The following is a 23,774-nucleotide window of genomic DNA, read 5'->3' as shown; positions in this document are numbered from 1 at the left end:
TTAAAGCTCCACTCTTGTGTAATCCTTTATTTCAATTTCAATACAAGTACTTACTGTGGCACAAGAACGGGGGGAATTTCAAAAAGTATTTTCAAATGCAAACGTTTCAGGGGTATTTTACGACAGAACGGTGCTTCCTACGAACGACCTTTGATCACTGACACGAAGCGGCAAGAACCGACCACACCGATAGAGAATTCTCAACCACACGCCAATACTCCTGTCAGTGGCATATCGTAATGCGATGAATATTATTATAACAAACATTTTGGAGCATACAAAAGCGTGCAGTTAAGAATTGTCTTCCAGCGCGGCGATAAACAACACAAACTCTATACAGACAAAAATGGCACCATTCTGTCATAAAATTAAATGCCTTTAAATTAATTATTCTCTAAAGATACAAGTCCACAAAGTACTAAATGTCGGTCATGTATCCTGAAACTAATTTCGGTAAGTCTGTACAGATAAAAAACAAGCTATCAAATTGTAAAACGTTTTACACCTCACATATAGTTTACATAACGCTACAAACTAAAATATAAAATGGACTTTATAAATTTTGATCTTTAGAAATAAAAAAATGGAACTTTTAAAGTCAGTGTGATACAAATAGCTAATACGTGTGTGGGGGGGATTGTTTGATGCTGTCTCAAGTGAGCATGCGATGTTGCATGAGGCGAGGCGCACGCCGCGCCACCGAGTATGAAGGTATGTCCAGTGCCGGCGCACTCAGTCTGTTTAAAATCTACGGCGACTCGGTGAGTACGGTACAAAAATAAAACTACCAATCATTAGCAAATGTACGCTGTTTTAATGAGGTCTTAGTGTCTTTGATACATCGTATGTTGCATACAAACAATTATTATGAACGTTATGCGTGCTAACCACTGATACAATGAACATACCGACATAATGGGGGGTGAAATGTACAGTGATCGGGCTGGGGCCTACCGGGCGGGTCTCGCTACTGTATAAATGCACACCCAATGTGTACGACGCCTGAACTCACTCTCAGTAGAGAACCATAGACAAGTCTGTGGCTCTTTACTGAGCGCATGCCATGCGGTGGCACAGACTCGACAAGGAAATGATGAAACTAAACGCGACGAAGGTGAAGCCGACACGTAAACAAAACACATATAAAAATTTGAAGCGAACTACAACCGTCCCAGTGGAGCAGAGCGCCCGGCCTACACAATCAATTGAACATTGCGGCGAAATTAATTTATTACAAAAATCATTTCCAATAAGAACACATTTGTTGACTAGTCCTCAGTCGAATGCCATTCATTCATTCAAGAAGCTGACAACAAGCGGGCCGGCGCTCTGCTCTACTGCTATTACAACACGTTTCTATTTCCTTCAGGCTTCACCTCGGGGGGTGGAAAGGTTCTTGGGGGTACAACAGTCGCACGGTAGGGAAGGTGATGGTGATTTTGACCTCGATGTGAGGGGGCGGCGCGGACGCTGCGGCCCCGCCCCACTCCTGCCTTCTGTGCGCCTTATCTGTGGGGGGAAAGGTCTATTTTAGCATCTACTGTATCTTTGATTGCTTTCAGATATTTAAAGCTCCTTAGTAGGTAACCTAGACCTAAGTTGTGCTACATTTCTTCTGCAAGAACTAAAATGGTATCGATAGGCAAGCTGCACTTTCAGTTTCTATCACTACAATAACCAATAACAATGTGACAGCTGCCGGCTTGTATAATAATACTTATTTCCAAGCAACACATAATATCAACATTTCCTTCATATCCCTCGCTTTAAATCATCACTACAACCCTCTCCACGCAAACATTCACCTCAAGTCTTTTAAAAATATATTACTAGTAAATAACAAGCTCATGTCAACTTACGTGCAGCCTACATGAAGTAATCCGGCGTCCGCCGCGTGACGTGCGGCTCGCCGCGCCGCGGGGCCGGGTCGAACTGGAGGCTGAAACACACAGACAGACGGACATCATACACCGCTCCTTAAAATGCTACATGGTTAAATACAACAAGGAAACAATAAGCGTTGGAGATATTAAGCAACAAAAATGTTTAACACCCAAGACCCGAGTACAAATATATAACCCGACCGGGATTAAACCAGGGACCTTCGGCATAGCAGTGAGGGTCAGCATACCATCCGGTCGTCAAGGTGCTCAAGTAAATCGGTCATAAAACTTTTTCCATCCACAGTGGCGCCACCAAACAGATCTAGATCTAAGTTCGGGGCGCGGACATTTTAATTGTAGTACAATTAATGTGTCGTCATCACTTTGCGCTTCTAATCATTCCGATTTACTGTGTTCTGTCTATTTTATTGACAACCCACAAATATGCAGTGCTAGTTTTCCTGCAATGGTAATTTAATCCCTAATACATAATTTTGTTGAAATTTTGTAGGGGCTTAATTTGATTTAGCTTCACAAAATACATTAAATTAAATGTTACTTACAATGAGTACTTAAGCGCATCATCCAATTCCATAATGGCGGCTTGGTTACCGCACCTGAAACAATTCATGGTTTAATTAATAATGAGTATTATAGGTAGTCTGTAATATACTAAAAGAAGTGAAGGTAAGGTATCCCCATGGGTATTTTTGTGGATTTTCTCCTGTGATCATCGTAAAAAGTTCTTTGGAATGAACGAACCTACCGGGTGTACAAAACTTTACTATTGCCACCATAACACCCATATAAAATGTTCCTATTTTTATGTGCTCTCAGAAAACTTCTTGCAATAGACCAACCAATATAACAGTCTACACTACACTCACCTATAGCAGTAGTTAGGTGCCGAGAAGATCGTAACCACATTTCTGTCGTGGCACCAGTTGTAGCCCTCCATCACGAGCTGGTGCGCGCGCGACACCAGCGTGAGCCCGTTGCTGTGGTTGAACGACTCCGAGATGTCTTGGCCGAACGTGTAGCCGGCGCCTCGCGGGGATATACCCCAGCCGCCTCTGTAAGGGGAAAATGAGGGGTTAAAAAGAGGTTATGTAAGACATAGTTGGTGTTACTGCAAAAATAAGTTGGTCTTTCGTAACTGAACGTCCTGCAGGTTGACTGGTGCAGAATGCTTTTAGCACTAGACACACTAGACTTAATGTCCACCTGATTTTGCATCTACTCTTGGTAAATTTTGCAATAAAAGTTACCTATTAATAAATAAATGCGAAAAGGTAAAAGAGATGTTTACCGCTGTCAAATAAGTAAGGCAACAGGCAATTAGTATGGCAATCCTTTAAATCTTGCAGTGGTAATACATATCATGCTTTGTTAAATCCTAATGTACTATTTTATGCACTAATACATAAATAGGAATAGTACCTAAGTAGAATATCGACGGAACAATATCTTTAGCAAGTATATAAATGCCAAGTATGCCAAACCTAGGAAGTTGTAAGCAACAATAGGTCAAATAACAAATAACGGATTAATCTTATAAGAACAATAGAACAGACAATGCGTAAGTGGATACTATCTAAACAAAACTCAATTAGCCAACAATGTTATTGAATTCAGAGGTCTTTTAATATATACCTTATCAAGTTCGTAATAAATGCTTATTTATGTTCAATTGAATTCAGCAAGTATTGCTCAAATAAATCAATATCAATGGAATATAGCTACCCGCTAGACAAAACAATAAAATCTCTGCCTTCTTTTAAATAGATAAAACAGTAATCAGTATATTCTTCGAGTGAGATAAAAGTGGACAAAAATAACTAATCTTTATGATTTATTTTCTCCGGTAATAAGTATCATCACTTACACATTAAAAGTCACAGTTTTGAAGTTTTAAAGGTCCCGGGTTCGGACTCTATCGATATCCCTAGATCTATCCCTAATCCCTAATTATTTTTAAAGCTGTAGGTATATTACTCACAACATTTATTTACTTAACTTGTGGGTAAAATTTTTAATTAAATAATATTTTTTATAGCATTTTCATCCATATAAAAACGACCACATGCGACAACCAACTTCACACATCCCGTTACTTAATACTTGTTAAATGTGCACTTGAACTTTCCCATCCATCCGTCATACATACGGGACCGATTCACCACACATTTGTCCCATAACACCGCATTGTCACTGAAAACCCCACAACAAAATCATCTCTATTCCATCGTGTTAAGGTTCCATGACTCAAACTACAAAAGGGACTTGATAATGCATTTATCAATCAACTGCCTTGGCTAATGAGTTCACACGATATGCAATTAAGCGATGCCCTTGATTACGGCCAGGCGTTCGCTTCTTTATCGTTAAATAAGCTGGTGGATTCGACGCGTGTTTAACGGCCGATTTCTGCAACGCGATTCAAATGTAATCTTCGGCTTTCTATGATATTGATATCATAGAAAGAAAGTTATGGTATTATTGAAATGATCTCGTATATTTTTTGCATTCATACAATTATTTAAGGCTCACTTTTGAAATATCCTTTCTGAAACTGGGGAATAGAAGTACTTTTCTTATCGCCATATATTGGGTGTATTATATTTGTATTACGTAGATAAGTGATTCATTACGTTTGGATAATGGCGCCTCATTTAGTATATTGCACTGATATCTCGCTCATATTGCTTAGATTACCTACGCATTATCTTTTTCAGGTCATATGGTCAAAACAAAATAGACGATATTATAATGGTTGGCAAGCCATCCGCCACAATAAGAAAATGTTTTGACGTCTGTAGAGTTGCATAGATAAGTTTATATGTACTTTAATTGTTATTGTATAGTCTAACGACTTGTGTCAGTTTAGCATCCCTTCATTCAGCATCATCAGCCAATAATCGTGAACTGCTGGACAGATATTTCTCAACTAGCATCATTTCCGTCCTCGACCTTCCTCATCTTACCATTACGAGCTACCGGTCTAAGGCCTTCGGTAAATTAACATGATAGGAAAAAATGCGTATTTAAGTTATGCAGATCGTTTTATCTATAAATAGAAGTCAAGGATATTTAAACATTAAACAGGTTAACATGCAGCTTATCAAAATATTGTAACATTTGTAACCAAAATTACTGCGGGAAATGATTCAACTGATGGTTCATTGTGTATTTGATACACTAGGAAAGCTTGTAATTCATACGAAACTCACATCTCACTAAAGACACTTTAGATCAAACGCAATCACCCATGAGTTCAATATACCTAACAATATTCTGCATACAATGGGCATAACGGATGCTTGACTCCGTTCTGGGTAAATTGTATAGCGAAGAGTCGTTGAGACTGTTTCCTAGAAGTCTTATTTTTACGAGCTACAAGATACACCCTAAGCGTAACACTTCCAAATCTTTTGAGCATTAAAACCTGAAGTATATATTTTTTTATCTACCTTATATTAAACTTGGATACGTGTAAAGTAATCATATCAATAAGATTCTGAGCCAATTTGTTACCACAGACAGACAGACACGGCACCCGCATCCAAACTGCCCGGTTATTTTAAATTGAATCAAAGGAAATGTTTATAAGCATTAAAGTTCCACGCGGCTAGTAAATCTGTGACCACCTCTCCCGCGCTATAACTAGGGCAGTGACCCAGTTAAATATGGATTGATTTGAAGCTGTGCAGACTTAGCTCAGTTACATACGAACTGACAAACTATTTAGCTAGGCAAGTAGTTAAAATTCAATAGTTTTGTGGATTTGGTCAGGTGGGTTTTCCGCCTACGAATTTTCCTTTTTTGAGAATACGGTTATGCTATAAAACAGATTTTGACTATGAGTTAGGCAACAGATAGTAGTGAAATTGGGTTTATTAATATGTTTCGTTGCACAGGTACACCAGAAATGTGAGAATTCAGCAGTGAAACACATCTTAAAAGAAAAATGACTCGTATTGACATGTAAATCCTAAACAATCTGAAATACGTATGTAAATTGCATTGCGTATGCCCTGCATAAGTGACAACAAGCTAAGATCTTGCTTCCTTGTGACGTGGTTGTAGCATTATGCACCTCATCGCTAATGTATTGTTACGAGACTGTCTACGTCAGCGTGAAGACAGGTATAACCACGCGTGAACGCTCGTGTCACGCCACCCCGTGAACTCTTGACATTCAGATCTTGGTATGCGGGAATGTTACCGAAATTCCTTGTCAAAGGTTTATTGTTTATTACCTACTGTTCTCAGAACACATAACTGGAGCTGTCGGGAGCTCGGGAGAGCCCGAAGAGGTATTTCGTAATTAATGTTATTTCCGTTGCAAAAAACAGTGCAATATATAAACGAGAGTATTTTCGTGTACCTTAACCCTGACCTTACCACAAATTTATTCCAACGAAAAACTTTACCGAATCCGTTTCAGTGCCACGAAGCCAGAAAAATATAGACGTACACAGATTTATTTTATCTATCACATGTCGTATACCCCGTATTGCTAATTCTATCTGAATTATCAGCACTGCCTAAACGTTCAATACAGCACATGCTGAGTCAGGGCCCATTTTGCTGACACAATACCGTCAACCACTTGCTATAGCCTCATAACATGTTGCCGCTCCTTGGGAAAGGACTAGATCTTAATCCTGTTTTAAATAATAAGACTAAGAAATATTTGTACTGTAAATCTCGTGTATCGCATATAATTTCAGGCTGAGGCTAGTATCTAAGCCAGTGGTTCCGCCACTAGCGAATCGTTCCGTGCGGCGGCCTCCAAGACGGAAATCGGCAGGAAGATTGTCAATCTCCACTAGGACACGGCACTTGACCAAGAAGAAGAAGAGGGTTGTAATGACTCACCTATCATCAGGGTCGCTCCACAGCAGGTCGCACATGGGCCCCTCGTGCGGCACCTCCTGCAGGCGGTCCAGCGCGCGGATGTGGTCCAGCGTGTCGATCGAAGGACTCAGGCCTGGCGGGGTAATATAGAGAGTATTGTAGTTAGAACAAACAGTGTAAAAGAATCCACAGGGGGCAATACGCGGATCATAAGACGTTGCAAAAGTTTTCAGCCGCGCGTTGTGAGTAAGAATTTTGCTATGTCTTGTTGTCTGCGCGTGTAGGTATGCTGGAGAATATTAGCTATATTGAGACAAAACTAAAATTAAAGAGTTGTCGAAATACCTTCAAAAGATAAAAAGCCTCTGAACGCTTACTGATAAAGGTAAGGAGTGTTGTTCGAAGGATATTTTTTGGAGAAAATATATTGGATAAAAACGTCGCAAACACACAATACCCCACTCCACCTCCGCTCTTTCATCAGATAGCTTCTACACTATTTTCACCTACGAAAAATGAGCACTAGAGCTTAAAAAATCCAGCATCAACATTTCTTACACTACATACGACATCTAAAGAACTCCGAAACAGCTGATTCGAAAAAGAAAAACTCGCCTTTACCGTCACAATACGTTCTACTTCACTAAAGCCATTCGGCGACGTTCGTGAGTTCAGTGTAAATTGCTCATTTTATATAACCTAGCGTTTTCTTCGCTCATAACTTTCCATATAAATATGGTGCCAATATTTTTATTATATCGGAGCGAATGAGGTCGCTCGCTGGAGCTGCTAAGAGGCAATCGCCTGGAAATTGTGCTCTAAATCTTATTATTCTAAAGCCGGTGCATGCTCAATATTGGATATACATAGAAGTCACGACTTCTACATAAGGTGTTATTTGGGGATATTTGTTTAACAGTCTTAACATACAGTTACGTTACAAGAATTTTTCAGTCACTCTTATTAGTCGATAGGAGGTAGAATAGGAAAATAGCAGGCTAATGGGCCATAAGTTGGAGTATGATAAAATATTGACGTGGGGACAAACGGCATTTGCTGGCGTTAGGGTCTAAACACAGCAGGCAAAATAAGCCACAGAAGTTCCGTATACATAGTTTCGGCATAGTATGTCACTTAGGAGACGTCTCCACAGGGCAAGAAATCGCGACGATACTGTCGTCGTATACGGCGACATTATCGCCGAGTAGTTGAGTGCGCGGAAACGTCAACTCGTTGCGATTTCTTCGCTTGTGGAGACGGCCTCTTACACTTAAACGTAGACAGAGAACAACCAACCTCCGTGCAGACAGAAGATCTGTCCGTCGACCAGCGCGGTCAGCGGCAGGAAGTCGAACAGGTCCGTGAAGTGCTTCCACACGTTGGAGTTGCCGTACTTGCGCAGGCACTCGTCGTAGAACCCGTATACTTGGGTGATCTGGCGGGACTCGTGGTTGCCGCGCAGGATCGTTATTCTCTCTCGGTAGCGCACCTGGAAATAAAGGTGGTGGTTAGCCAACTGGGGTGGAGGACTGGAGAATTCCCGAGTACGCATCAGTACCTTAGGTGGTGGTTAGCCTCATAACCTGGGGTGGCGGAAAGATGGAGTGACGTATCAGTATCTTATAAATATAGAGAAGGACAGTGTACGCTGGGCAGTCGAGTAATGCTAATCCGATTGGCTAAACTTGAAAATCGGTCATAAATAATAGAGCTATGGATTAGGGTTTGTCACGCTAAGAGGAAAAGCTAGATATCAGGTGTTTTTAGTGTTATAACTGTTATAAATATAAAAATGGGAAAGTTTGTTAGTTCTTTTTGGCCAGTTGCTAAACTGCTGCTGCAGCGATTGCTGTCTGTATTAATTTCAAGTTAACTGACACAGCGTTTGTATAAAGCCTAAATCCTCCTTGAAATCACGGGTGAAACGAATTGTATTTTTGAATATAGTAATCCGATAACCGTCCTCCTGGCAAATACAATCAGGCCAAGACAAAACTTGATCAATCAATTTTGCGACACAAACAAAACGGATCGAGCTGGATCGGTCCATCAGTAGTTAGTCAGAAAGATTCAATTTTCCCTTCGACAAACTCGCTTCGACGGAGATTGGAAAACTTTTGTTTTGTGTTAGTGTAGCCGGGCAGTGGGGGTAGTGGTGGGTAGCGACAGCGACCTACTTCGGAATCGTCACAAAGGGAACTTTTAAAGTTCTGAAGTACCTACGTACGTAACATAAAATAAAAACCAAAGGTAATAAATATGTAAATATTTGAATAGGTACATAGGTAATATACGCGTACGCAGAAATATACGCCAAAATGCAATATATAAAACTACGTATAAGTACATAGTCCACATGCTTTACATGGGACATTACCTACTAAGGTTTTCATTGTATGGGGAACATTGAACATGAGTTAGTTGGTCTTTAGTATGCTGGCATAATTCTAAACCTAAATGTCCACTCAAGCAACGACACACTGTAATATGATCGTGGACTGGTTTTACCAACTAAACCTACTCTGTTATAGAAACACACTTTAATCCCGGGCTAAATCGACTAGCTGTTAGTTTCATACACGAGAACGCCAAGTTAAGCAGAACTTGAGTATGGAATGCAGCAGTGTGATTGGCTGAATTGACGTTGAGTAGAAGTTAAGCTTAATGTTAGTTACATTTTTACAAGTTTGAAACTGGGCCTTAGTAATTTGTAAGTACCTTATTTTATTAATGAAATAGAACAATGAATCATTACGTTTTATGGGTAACTAGCTGTTGCCCGCGAGCTTCGCTTCGCCTTAAAATTATTTTGCCGTGGACGACTCCCGAACTACCTACCCAATAACATGCCATGGTGGTATTAAATTAGATGAAAGTTGACAAATAAGTACGAAGATACTTGACTAAAAATGATTTTCATGACTTCATTGAGCAAAGACTTGTATAGCAATGGCAGAATAGTAATTTATAAATGTTTAATTTCAAGCATGTAACTTATGCAGTTTTGGTTTTTTTCATACTACTTATTTTTTTTCACTTTAACTCCCATTTTTCAAAACACAACCATATCTTTACTAAGGTGTGCAGACATGTTAGATTGAAAACATCTAGGTAAAGGTATCTTGCAATATCCTATTGTAACTAAGCTTTACGGCTGTTTTAACAGCATGCAGATTTCATCACGCACGTGGGATAGCACGCCATTTTCCCGCATCTCGTGTGCATATTCCACGCGTTACAATGAATATTTGTATGAACGCGTGCGGGGAAATTCCGCATGCGTGATCAAATCCGCATGCTGTTAAAAACAGCCTAAGTTAATGCCGAATTTCAACCGCGCAACTCCGGTTTTTGTGGGTAAATACGGTACCTAAGCTACGTCCCTTCCAAATTTCAAGTGCCTACGCTACGTTTAGCCTGTGCGTGTCAGTCATGGGAATTCCGTATAGAAAATCTCTGCACATTTTTCCTAAAACACCTTCGTAATAAGTTTCATAGTTTTATCTTCAAAAATGACGCATAAGAACCAAATGACAATGAATGAACCTCGTATTGACAGGTACAGCTGTTTATTGATTTGTTTTTGAGGACCTTATTAACTTACTGCAAATACATACAAACTATAAGTACATGAGCTAAAATCAAACCATACCGCGATCTATATCCGATCCGACAACGCCATCTAGGAGCGGACATAGCTACAGTATTGTGCAAATTAATGTGAACACGAGTGAAAATTTGAAAAAAATACATTTATTGGCTCTAAAATAAAAAAAACTGATTTATATTAATACAATTTAAGTTATTTTAATAGAAAATGTGTCCTCCCTGGCTTTTATAACTTCTTCAACACGTTTTGGCATAGAATCGATATGATTTTAACAGTTTTCTGATATTTACTGGTCTAAAAAACTTGTATGGATTACAGCCTCAATCATTTTAGTTTTTCTTGTGCAATCCGTTTTACGAAGTCTAACTTTGACGATGGCCCACTTATTTTCAATGGGATTAAGTGCCGGTGAGTTCTCTGGCCATCCAAAGGCATGATATCTTGTTGTCCTTGAAATATTTAAGCATAATCTTGGACACGCGGAATGGAGGCGAATTTTGTTAAAAAACTTATTGACCGTTATCATCAAATTTTCTTAGTTCAACTTCTAATCTCCGTTCTTGCAAGTCACTGTATTTTAGCGAGTCCATCATACCTTCGTCGGGCACAAGTCATCAGGTACCTATATAAGAAAAACAGCCCCAAACTAAGAAAAGTTGATGCTAACGGTCAATAAGTTTTTTAACAAAATTCGCCTCCATTCCGCGTGTCCAAGATTATGCTTAAATATTTCAAAAACAACAAGATATCATGCCTTTGGATGGCCAGAGATCTCACCGGCACTTAATCCCATTGAAAATAAGTGGGCCATCGTCAAAGTTAGACTTCGTAAAACGGATTGCCCAAGAAAAACTAAAATGATTGAGGCTGTAATCCATACAAGTTTTTTAGACCAGTAAATATCGGAAAACTGTTAAAATCATATCGATTCTATGCCAAAACGTGTTGAAGAAGTTATAAAAGCCAGGGAGGACACATTTTCTATTAAAATAACTTAAATTGTAATAAAATAAATCAGTTTTTTTTATTTTTGAGCCAATAAATGTATTTTTTTCAAATTTTTACTCGTGTTCACATTAATTTGCACAATACTGTACTATATAAATTAAACTTCTAAAACTCAACACCCATAAAACTTTCAACCCCTATATTACACCCCCACACTGGGTTTTTTTTTAATATGCTAATTATTATTTTTTCGTGATTATGTAGTGCCTAAATACAAAATATAATGTTTTAATCTTCAAAAATGACGAACTTCATACAAAATATGAACCCCTATTTCATCCACTCACAGATCGAAGTTTCAAAAACGCTTGAACAAAATGTTTAATTATTGCTCATCAAGTGCTTAAATATAAAGTTTATTTAAAAAAAGATCTACCCCGGCCGGGAATCGAACCCGGGACCTTCGGCATAGCAGTCAGGGTCACTAACCACTACGCCAGATTTTTATCTTTTAAAATTAAGTATTCGCATACAACTTTTAACCCCCCCTTTTAACCCCTTACAACCTCCGTTTCGCAATAAAAAGTAGCCTATGTTCTTTCTCAGGGTCTAGACCATATGTATACCAAATTTCATTCAAATCCGTTCAGTAGTTTTGGCGTGAAAGAGTAACAGACAGACAGACAGACAGACAGTTCCGGATATAATCAACAGATGGCACTAAAAGCGCAATACAGAGAGCTTCTATGGAACCGAGGTCAATTAATATGGAATTCTACATCGCGGTATTAAAGTTTTTCAGTTGTCTGAAATAAATACAAAACCTAATTTAATAAATCTATTCTATAGTAGGAGAGTCAGACAGTGACTTTCGCATTTATAATATTAGTTAGGATAAAATAAGTTAGTAACAATAACATTTATAATTAGTTTCTTCATGGCAGTCAAAATGGTGAAAACGGTGGAAATTCAAGTTTATTCTATTATTATAAACACGTGACGATTAGGTATGTAATTTACGTATGTATGGAATTTACGTATTATTTGAGAAAGCATGCGAAGAAGCGAAAGTAAAAAGTAAATTATGAAGTTATTGTTTGCCGACCAACCCGTTTATAAATATACACGCTATGTAATCTATTTCAAATTATGAAGAACGCGAGATAATGTCTCGGGATTTAATGTTGTTTCTAATATAACGTGAATTAAGAAGGTCTATCCCATAATTTAAATAATATTATAACAGAGAAGAAATAAATTTGTAGGTATAACACACCTACAATCCCTTTACTTTACTACACTCACGAGCAAAAAACCATTTCGAGAGACAAATTGACAGCAACTTACCAAGTGAGTGGAACTTTTTCATTGCTCTCGAGTGTATCAGGACGCAAGACGCAACAACAATCTTCATAAAGCTATTGAAGGTTTTCCTAAGAGTTATTACTAATAATAATATATAGCATTCAGTATTTTATCTGCACATAGTCAAATGATGAGGTAGGTAAGTGCAAAATATGAGTTATTGATAAGGGATATTTATATTCAGTTTCCGATTATCTTTTATTATATCAACACTAAGCCTACATACGATCTATTCATTTAGTTGTATTTCTTGGTTATCATAATTATCATTCACATTCATACATTAGAAGTGACTTTGTAAGTAGGTACATAACTTAGATATCAAAATGAAATAGCCACAGTTAGGGTAACGAGTTCTAGAATAGATCACGAACGGAGAAGCCTAGCGTGGGACGCCCTCCGGTCCGCTGGACCGACGACATTAGACAAGTAGCCAGTGGTGGATGGGATTAGCAAAGCCGATAGCGTGGTGTGCCTTCTTGTGACGTTCGTTGGGAGAGGCCTATGTCCAGCAGTGGAAGATTACGGGCTGATGATCATGAGTGAAAATCGTTTTAACGTTCGTCGCTTGTGTTTAGCGAAAAGGATCACCAACAAAGATATTTTTCTGTGTTTCTCATAATATGTTTTACAACCTTAATTACTTATTTAACCTAAATAAGAACAATAACCTTGGCTGTAGCTTGCAAAAATCACAAAACATACAAAACTATGATTATTATGCTAATCATGTCATTAAGACTTTCTTACACAAAACAATTGAAGCTATATTAACCAAGACGACTCAACGTACCTACGATGGATTCATACAAAATTTTAAGGTACAAGTTGTGTGGGGTTTTGAAAATACTGAATAGCTGAATAAAATTTCATCGATTCGATTCAGCTATAGTGTAGGAAGGTCAGTTTTATTGTTTATCGACATTGGTCGGGTGTTTTAGTTTTAATCCTCAAATACTCACATACAGGTCTGTACACATAATACCTAACTCCTAACCCTACCTAAATCGTATATAAATAAGTGTAATTATGTTTGCCCATACCAAACACGGTACGTTACGCCCATTTTAAATAGTCTAAGAAATAAATAGTATAATACTTTATGGCTATATAAATCTCTTTTCATATCGATGACGAAGTAATAAATGCAGTTTCTTTCCTATATTTGTAGGATATAGGTAGTAGAAGCATTATTATTTGCATAACAGCATAGTATTATAATACTGGAGCCTCAAAACCTATAAGAATTGCCTGCGTTGGAACATTGATTCACTTCTGATGATCATGGGAGAGTTTATCATAAATTGCTTTCATTTTCTGATAAATGCTAAAAGATAATATAATAATACGACTGAATCAGCTTTATATTTCGACCGCAGAAGCGCAAAACAGATAAGACTAGAGATATTCTATCAAAGAGTTAGGAGGCCATTGAACCTCGTTAAACTAAAATTTTAACATCGTTCTGGCTAGAAAGGAATTATTTAAATAATTCAAATAATTATCTCTGAAATAAGTCTTATTATTATTTGAAAGAAATGTTGTTATAATGCGATTGATGCATTTATCCTTGCCGTGCCTTGAAAACAAATCATAATACAAAAGGAAAACTATTGAAAATGTTTTATGGATCGAACTTTCACTGGCGTCCCGCGGAGCATGCAAAGCAGCGCCATGCAGAAGACAATATTATTCACAAACTTACCCGAATACAAGGTATTCTTTGTTGTTTACTATTACTGAATTTCAGTCTAGATATCGCTGCTACCGATGCCTCCAACAATGGACAAGTATGGGATGCTGAAGATGAGGGTTCCTCCCTCCCCAGGCATCCTACATTCATAAGTGGGCACTTCCTGATCATGACTTTGCTTTTCAGCCTCTTTATGTAATACGCAAGACAACAACTCTAATCTGAATCTCCGAAAATCTGAAACTGTCAGGGTAAGCTATTCTATTCTCTTTGGAAGTGTTAGTCTCAGCACATGACTCACTCGAAAAGAAACCTTGGTGCTTATCCCCAAGCCAAGTATAAACTGCCCTACTAAACTCACACCATTTAGCCAGCACGCTGGTCCACGTCGGTTGGTGGGCTAGCTTAATCCAGCTAAATTCATTTCGACTAATACTAGGTACATATGCCGTAGTTTATTCATTTAATCAATAATCTAGATGGCAGATAGCAGTCGGGGCCGGTCAAGTTTAATCAAATGCAAATAATGATTGCTAGAAGCATCCATTATACATATTCTGGTGTTAATTGAACCATACACGCAGACTCAAGCTATTTAAAATAACTTAAACTGTGGTATGTGTTGTGTACCATACGATACATTGTATATAGCATCATAAGAAATATTTCTTACTAACATCAACTCTTTATATATCAGTATATTTTTCAGTACAGCAAAAAATTTAACATGTCATATCCTTCTCGTGCAGTTTACAACGGAATTGAGAAAGCAAACAGTATCAGAAAGATAAAAGATATCGTTAACAATGTCCCCATCTTATCAACGATACACTTTCAAAACAAACTACATTGTACCTACCTATACTTGTTAAGATACTAAAAGCAAGGAAACTATTAAAGACAATTCAGATGAACCGGTAAACGTAGCGTGGGACACCCTTCCTCGCACTGGACCGATGTCCTCAGTCAGGTCGCCAGGTCATCTGGCCAAGCCTAATTCACTTGCACGAAATACAGAAATCGATACAAATCCAATTAAGAATTTTAAAACAAAACAAGTACGCTTTTCGATTGAGTTTATAATTCCTCAAAATTGTTCAGAGAAAATCCTGAATTCCAAGTAGGTTAATCATATTTCCCGTACTTTTAGCAGGAAAATCGGATTGTTTGTGAATATTTTGTTGGCTTCAACCAACCAACGAATACAGAGGTTTCACTGGAGAGGAAAAACTAAACTAAACTACTACAGTATACTTTTCTCAAATTTGAAGGGAAAAATATTAATCTCAAACAAAGTTTCAAACTAATCATCTTAATACAAGGTTTACCACTATACTTTGAAAATTAACAACTCAATAACACGTGCACGGAAAACATAAATCAAATAGTACTATAGATTTTTCTATAAGCGCAGGATTATCTATTGCCAACTACAACACTGCTTCAAATGTTACACGGGATTATCCTATCAGCTTTGATGCCACTGCTACAGTTGAATAATCACAGGTCATTACGACTTTCATTGGCGGTGAAAAGTTGGCTAGACGATACTATGAGATGAAGCTTCGCTGTTGTAATTCTTGTTGACGTGAAATTATTGTGCGGCGAGTATGTGGTTAGTTGGTTACCTAATTGAAATGAACCTCTAATCATTGATGACATTGCTTCTCATCTTCAAGGTCTAGCCACAGTGATAATTAGCATCGAATCAACTAGATAAAGTGACAATCGAGCTATCTATCTATTGGTTATGGTTATTACCTACATACCTAAGCCTATTTAAGTCATGAAATTAAACACAGCATTTTCATACCCCTAAAACCTCAGATGTATAAGAAGATAATCATGATGTAGTTACTCAGAGATCTACCGCAACCCACGATAACCCTCCAGTCTTGGCCCACGTCCTGCAGTGCATTAGTGTGTGCTCACCCTAAAGAACCAGGCGCACAAAGCCACCAGAAGCAATCCACACTGTAGTAGCCACAGTTGACATAGTCGCCCATAAACAGGTAGTTGCTATACCCACCCGAAAGTACCAGGCGCACAGAGGCCACTAGAAGCAACCACTCAATCCCTCTCGGTCGATATCGTCGCCCATGAACAGATCGTCAATGTACCAGGCGCACAAAGCCACCAGAAGCATCAATCTCTTACCTTAAGCGCAACGAGCAGTGTGACGGTCTCGACGCTGTAGTAGCCGCGGTCGACATAATCCCCCATGAACAGGTAGTTGGTGTCGGGCGAGCGGCCGCCGATGCGGAACAGCTCCATGAGGTCGTGGAACTGGCCGTGCACGTCGCCGCAGACGGTCACCGGGCATTTCACCTCCTGGACGTTCGACTCCTTCGTCAGGATCTCCTTGGCCTGTGGAAGTGGGCGAAGGTTTAGGCTGTTTATTTGACCAATGAATAGGACACTATTAGGTCTTGGAGGTGCGTTGCGTTGTAAATGCGCGAGGCCATTGGTTCGCTCTATGGGCGCTCGGCCGTAATTCGTCTATTGCAGAATGCACTAAGAATGAATCCTGACATATCATTCGTGCATAAATGCAACAGATGTATGATTTCTAGTGTAAGATATGTTTGGACGTCCAGGAAGGGACAGTATTATAATGGGTTAATTAAAATTACTTATTTATGCTGTTAACATTCTTTGAGTGCACGAAAATTTATAATTATAAAAAAACAGTTTAGAAACAAGTTTAGAAATTCACGCAACACGAGTTTACAGTGTTTTTCTTTTACCTAACTTCCTAATCTAAATTAGGCGCTAACAACAAAAGGTAACTAGTTCACTAGTGTTTGTTACAATACAAATTCCTCTCTAAATCCCGTCAAGTAAGGAGAAAATTAGTGGAAATGCGCCAAATAACTTAACACCTAGCTTCATTACGAGCATTCACCTGTTATTCATGGCCATTAATGCCACAGTAACATAAACAAGTCAGGCGTTGATGTATAAGCACACACAACGCATACGCTTGTTTACGAAAATATCTAATTAGTAAAGATAGTTACATAGGTATCCACCAAAAAGCGGTGCAAAACATTTCAGCTTTCAGCTAATAAATAGGTGTATCTATCCCGCTCAATCGTAAACTAAGGCTGGAATAGGATTAAGACTAAAGGGTTTTTTAGGAACACAGCTAATGGATGAAATCTGAATATTAGATATTCAGATTGGTAATTGAATTGAAAAGGGTGGTACGTTGACTACATATTTAGTCCAGCAATGGTTGATCATATAAATAGGTGTCTGCGTGATTTCGATCGAACAGTAACCTTAATGTAGACTATTACTAGCTAGACTAGTGATAGAAAAAAACAAGACATTTGAAATGTACGTAAAACAATTCAAGATATGCTTATCTACCACCTTACGTACAGTATCGAGGTTAAAATCCTTCTAACGGACACAATTTTACGATGACCTACTTGGCTAATTAATAGTTAATTTTATACGTACAATCTTCTGAAACCAACTTACCTACTCTATATCATTCATATATTTAGATTTAAAATATACACTATCCCATTGTTTTAACTATAATGGACGGTTTATTCAATAGCAAATGAATGGTCTACCTACATCATCTGAAGAATGCTTCCGTGATCTATTGGTAAATTTATTTTTAAATACATCATCACCATCAGCCTATAGTCATCTACTGCTTCCATAAATATTGCACACATAAGTGACTCATCACAGCTAAATTTTTACAGGCAACGCTTTACAGATATTTATGAAAGTGTATCCATATCAATATTAATAATAATATGTGGGTACATCTCACACAGGGATGTCCTCACATATTGGGGCCATCCAACCCCAAGCTAGGCAGCGCTTGTCATATCTGTTCTGCAATAGACAGAAACACAGATACTCAATTCTTATATCAGAGGTCTTTTCAGTAGAGTAGTAGATAACAACTACTCCTCATAATGTTGTTAGTTGAAAAGTGACATTCCTAATTCAATACATTTACCTGTTTCTCACATCAAGTAATGACAAAGGAGAGAACTCCCCTACACACATAAATTATACTACAGCAACATAACAAAGAGATCAATCATGAATGGATTCGATATGAATAAAGATAGGTACAGTTGCAGACACAAGCAATTTGTGTATGTTTTTAAGAATCATGTTTTTTAACAAAATTATTAGTTTTTATTTTTATTTCTTAACAGTTTATTAATAATTTATGTTATTGTATGTATACTGTATTTAATGACACTATGTCACAATCGTGGAGATGGTTCTGTGATGTGCACCAGTTTACAAGCTGAATATGTATGATATAGACGACCGAATGGCGCAGTGGTTAGTGAACCTGACTACTGAGCCGGAGGTCCCGGGTTCGATTCCCGGCTGGGGCAGATATTTGTTTAAAGACAAATATTTGTACTCGGGTCTTGGGTGTTGATATTTATATTTAATATGTATCTATCTATGTATTTGTGTAGATATACCAGCTGTCCGACACCCATAACACAGGCTCTGCCTAGCTTGGGGTCGGATGGTCGTGTGTGAAGATGTCCCCAGTTCCCCACATATTATTATATGATAGTTTAAATATTAGAAAAAAAAAAAAAAAACACGCACTCACGCCTTGTACTAATTTACTCCCTTGCGGGGTAGGCAGAGGTGCATTTCTGCACCCACTTTTCGCCAGAGTGTTATGTTAGTCCCAATGTAATAGGGGGCGGGCCTATTGCCATTTTACGGGCACATCCAAGACCCGAGAACAAATATCTGTGTTTAAACAAATATCTGCCCCAGTCGGGAATCGAACCCGGGACCATCGGCTCAGTAGTCAGGGTCACTAACCACTAGTACCACTACGCCATTCGGTTGTCTGCTAACCACTACGCCATTCGGTTGTCTGCTAACCACTACGCCATTCGGTCGTCTTAGTCATTCTTAGTCTTTAAATATTAGTTGTTAGTAAAAATACATATTTAGTGATAAATGGACAAAAGACACATCTTATCTTGTAAGATTAGATTTTAGAAAGAAAGAAAGAAAAATTATTTATTTCTTACACACACAGAAACAACACATACTTACATTTAGAAGAAAAGGTTAAAAAGTAAATAAAAAAAATAAGTTATTAAAAGCATGAATGTTGCTTCTCGGTGCTGAAATGGGTTCTAGTTCAGCTTGATGCTATGGCAGGTATGCTAAACCACACCATAGCGCTGGTTTTCAACTAGAACCCTTGGGTGAAGTCACGGACTGACTTGACTGACTGACACAAAAAAACATAACATAAAAAAAAAATAACAAACAGAATAAAAAACAGTAACATATACTTATATGCTTAAACAAAGCGTCTCGGTTGTCGCGTCGAAACCATAGAACTTAAAATTTTAAGATAGTTATTATGATATTCTTAACTTTAAATATTGTTGTGAGAATAGAAATGGGAAAGAAAAGTTTATGTAAGTAGCAAAAATTAGTTTTGATACATACTTTCTCACAAAGATATGGTATGGATGTAAGACAGGCAAAATATATTTGATTAAATTCAATGTCATTGGACATGCAAGAAATTTGCAATCACACTTCACAAACACTTGAACACATTAGGTACCTTCTTGTATACATATTTTACTTTTTATTGAATACAGGGTCACTTGCTACACTATGTCAAGGATGGGTTAGTTTATAATTTAAAATTATGTACATACAATTTTCTTTTTTTTACCATAACTGATGAAAGGAACACAGGACACAAAGAGGGTGATTTTACTGAGTATGAAACAGTTTATATTAATAGTTTTCATGCAGAATATTTCTGCATGCACTTTTGGCTTGTCTTTCAGTACCTTTAATGCATGATGCTACAAATCTAATAAATATTTATTATTTTAAACTATTAGTAGATCATATATTGGCCTGTGTAGCCTATGTCCAGCATTGAATCATTACGGGATGATGATGATATTGTTGTGTTGATTATATTTTTTATACACAGTGAACTGTTTCAGAACCTAGTAATTATAGTTTGTACCACTAAAGTGGAAAGAACTGATACATGAGCATTGAACTTTGCTAATGCCCTTGGCATTAGCAAAATAGGTTTATAATTTTACCAAACCCTAATTAGTTTAATGACATTTAAAAATAGAAGCTTTGCTATGACTACCCCATTGAGTTCCTAGTATCTTTCTATCTAGTATTCTTTGATTTAGCTAGATACTATGATAATGTCTGTCTTCTTTATAAAAATCAGATTGTTAAGTAATTTGTTATAACTGAAATGAATTATTATACATTATAACCTTTTAAATAAATTCAATTATGAATAATTTAAATGATTACATTAGACACAGTGGTATCATCAGCTGACACCAGTACAAGAGCACATCCGCAAAGATAAAATGTTTTAGCAAAATTTTAATGTTGATTAATGATTACTATGGAGTGTGTTTTGTCTCATATAGCATTATCATATTATTTATTATTATGTTATTGTATATTTTGCTGTAAATGCTAACAACTTGAACCCCTGAAGCAAGTCAGAAGCAGTCCTCTACTAAGCTTATTAGCACTCTCGTAAGATAGGTATTAGTGATGTAACGAATATGTGTTTTTGGACATTCGCGAATGCGAATGCGAATGCGAATATCTAATATCGATATTCGCGAATGCGAATGCGAATGCGAATATTCAGTTTGTGTTTAAATTTGGCCTCATTTGTATTGTTTGGTGGCAGCCTCTTACTGAACGAGGTGCGTTCCGTTCTAGGCGCATTCGGAATCAGACTAGCCAATACTAGTCGCAGTTTTTTGTTTCGAGTAACTTATTAAACTTAACACTTTATTAAGCTCCGTAACTGTTACGACACATTGCGACAGTGTGCGGTTTCTGAGGGCGACTTACACGAAACATTTAAATCTATGGATGTCTTGCTCTGACACTATACTGTCAAAATACGCTTTTTGTTTGTTATAAAGAGTTTATTTATATTTAGGTCCTAAGAAACTATTTGAAGTCGGCTAATGCCGAATTTTGGGTGATTCCGATTATATGCGATTGCTTGGGTTGACTCAGGGCGCAAGGACCGAGCGCGCGTGTTAAAACGTAAAATATGTAAAAAAAGTGCATATTTCGGCATTTTCGAATTTTCGGAATTACCCGCACATCGGTAATTAAGAAATCAGTTAAGTTATTTAAATGATTGTTTTTTCATCCAAAAGATTGTCATTTTGTTCTCTAAGTTGTGAGTTTAAAACCCTAGCTCATATTTTTTTTGTATTTCCCGACTAGGGTAATTCCAAATTTTTTAACATTTTAATATGAAATTCTGTGGATCGGGTAATTTTGAATTATAAATATCACAAGTGCGGGTTGGTGGACCCCAACACAAGCAAGCTTGTGCTGAGAGAGTTGTCGGGTAAGTGGGCAACCCAACTGTCAGATGTTTTCAAGCTGCCCGAAGGCCTCTGACTAAGCTTAACGACTGCTGCCGAAGCTGCAACCGGGACCCAAGGCTTAACGTGCCGTCCGAAGCACGGAAGCGTCCAGAAAAGCACCACTTGAAATTGGTCACCCATCCAATGGCTGACCGTGTCAGTTGTTGCTTAACCTCAGCAATCAGTTACGATCACTGAGGCCCGCTCGAATACGGACGCTTCTTAAATGTACCTTTAACTTAAATTAACTAAAACTCATTTTTCGAAGTAATTGGAATTACCCGCATATGTTTGGAATTACGCGCATATGTTTGGAATTACCCTCGAGCAATGAAAAAAAATTCAACTTTGAAAACTTAAATATTTACTAATTCCGAGGGTATTTACAGAATCCTATGAAACAGAGTTTTAGGTTGTATATTCAAGTATTACAAAGCGACCTTACATGAATAACAACAACCCAACCAGTTCTGATAATGTGACAAAATTCGAACATGTAGCGAACTCGACCAAAAACCTTTCGGAAGGTGGGTTACCTTTACTATATCTTAAGTTTAGTTTCCCATATAAATAATACCAAGTAATGAAGTAAGACCGGTAATGTGATTAAGAGGGTAACTTGTAATAAGTAAAATGGTTATAGATGAATTGATTTCGATTTTTTTAACCTATCATTATTTTTAAATAGTGTTTTCTAATAAGTACTGATATTCGCAAAACATTCGCACAAAATTTTGCGAATGCGAATGCGAATGCGAATATCCAAAAACATGCGAATATTCGCGAATGCGAATGCGAATGCGAATATTCGTTACATCACTAATAGGTATTGATTACCGCACAATAAAAAATTAAGGCAGAGGTTCCTTAATTTATATTGTGCGGTAATCAATAATATAAACATAGCATGTCATGCTGAATTGTATTCTTCATAAATATTAGTAACATTGAATGATGGGTTTATCGTGTTTACTACTTTAAACTTTACACACACACACACACACACTGGTGCCAATGTACTGCATAGAAATATTTGTATGTTTACAATATTTTCATGAAGAACTCACTGCATTAACCGTATAGGTAGTCGATCAGGGTCTGTCAAACAAGGTACAAACAAGAAAAGCAACCTCCAATAATTTGTATTTTATAGAAATGAGAAGATTTGATGACACCTACCCACTTTATGCAAATGTGTTAATAACTATGAAATCATGCCCTATGTACTGGTTAACTATTGCTAGTCATAGATCTCAGAGCAAACATGAATTCATCAACAATTCCACCATGGCTTGTCTAAAAATATCATATAACCAATTAGAGGTATTAAACATCTAGCTAGAGGAAGTACCAATACGATAATAGGGTGTGGTACAGTAAATAATGTGTGATAATACACAAGATTCCCGTATAAAATGGGGAATGGCATCATTAGCTCACATTACTCCATACGCCGAGACGGTTATTGAGTGAGGAGTGATGCCAAGCATCTACTCAAACTTACATTCTGTATAGCTATATGAATCACGCATAGTCCATGCAGTGATGTGTAAAAGTACTCGAGAACACTTTTAAATACCACCCTGACTATTTCTAATCAATAAAACATTAAAATAAATGAGCTGTTACCTTGTCGCATAACGTTTTGACTTGATTTTCTGTCAATTGCTTGCATTCATTTAGTTGTTCTATCCATTGATCCAGTTCCTTTAGCGACGCCTTGTCTTCCATGTTGTGTGTCTGAGAATTAACGTACAAGACGTTAATTGTGTTTTGAACGTCTTTAACTATTAATTGTACACAAAACCATGCGAATTCTATAATTTACACTGTGCCCAGAAAACTGACTACGGCGGAACTTACAAAATGGCGTACCACTTGAGTGACGTCAGTTTTCGAGCAAAAGAACCACCAAGCGGAATTTGCGGGAACTATTGTTAAGATGCTCTTAAAGGGAGCGTTCAGAATTATTAGTTTTAACCTACCCACTT

The 23,774-nt window shown here is 37.6% G+C and overlaps 1 protein-coding gene across 1 annotated transcript; it reads right to left on the bottom strand.

Annotated features, from left to right (window-relative positions):
- Positions 1-793: 793 nt before the first annotated feature.
- On the bottom strand, positions 794-23,644 carry LOC105394537 (serine/threonine-protein phosphatase 2A catalytic subunit). The gene is given in 8 exon segments (NM_001309105.1): positions 794-1,509; positions 1,860-1,939; positions 2,447-2,500; positions 2,771-2,956; positions 6,765-6,876; positions 8,040-8,232; positions 16,517-16,726; positions 23,413-23,644. Coding segments are annotated over 7 exon segments (930 nt in total). The 5' UTR covers positions 23,515-23,644; the 3' UTR covers positions 794-1,509; positions 1,860-1,866.
- Between the last annotated feature and the right edge of the window lie 130 nt (positions 23,645-23,774).

This window comes from Plutella xylostella, chromosome 3, assembly GCF_932276165.1.
Source record: "Plutella xylostella chromosome 3, ilPluXylo3.1, whole genome shotgun sequence".
Classification (NCBI taxonomy): domain Eukaryota; kingdom Metazoa; phylum Arthropoda; class Insecta; order Lepidoptera; family Plutellidae; genus Plutella; species Plutella xylostella.
The sequence above is the reverse complement of the archived record's forward strand: the minus strand, read 5'-3'. Positions and strand labels throughout refer to the sequence as shown.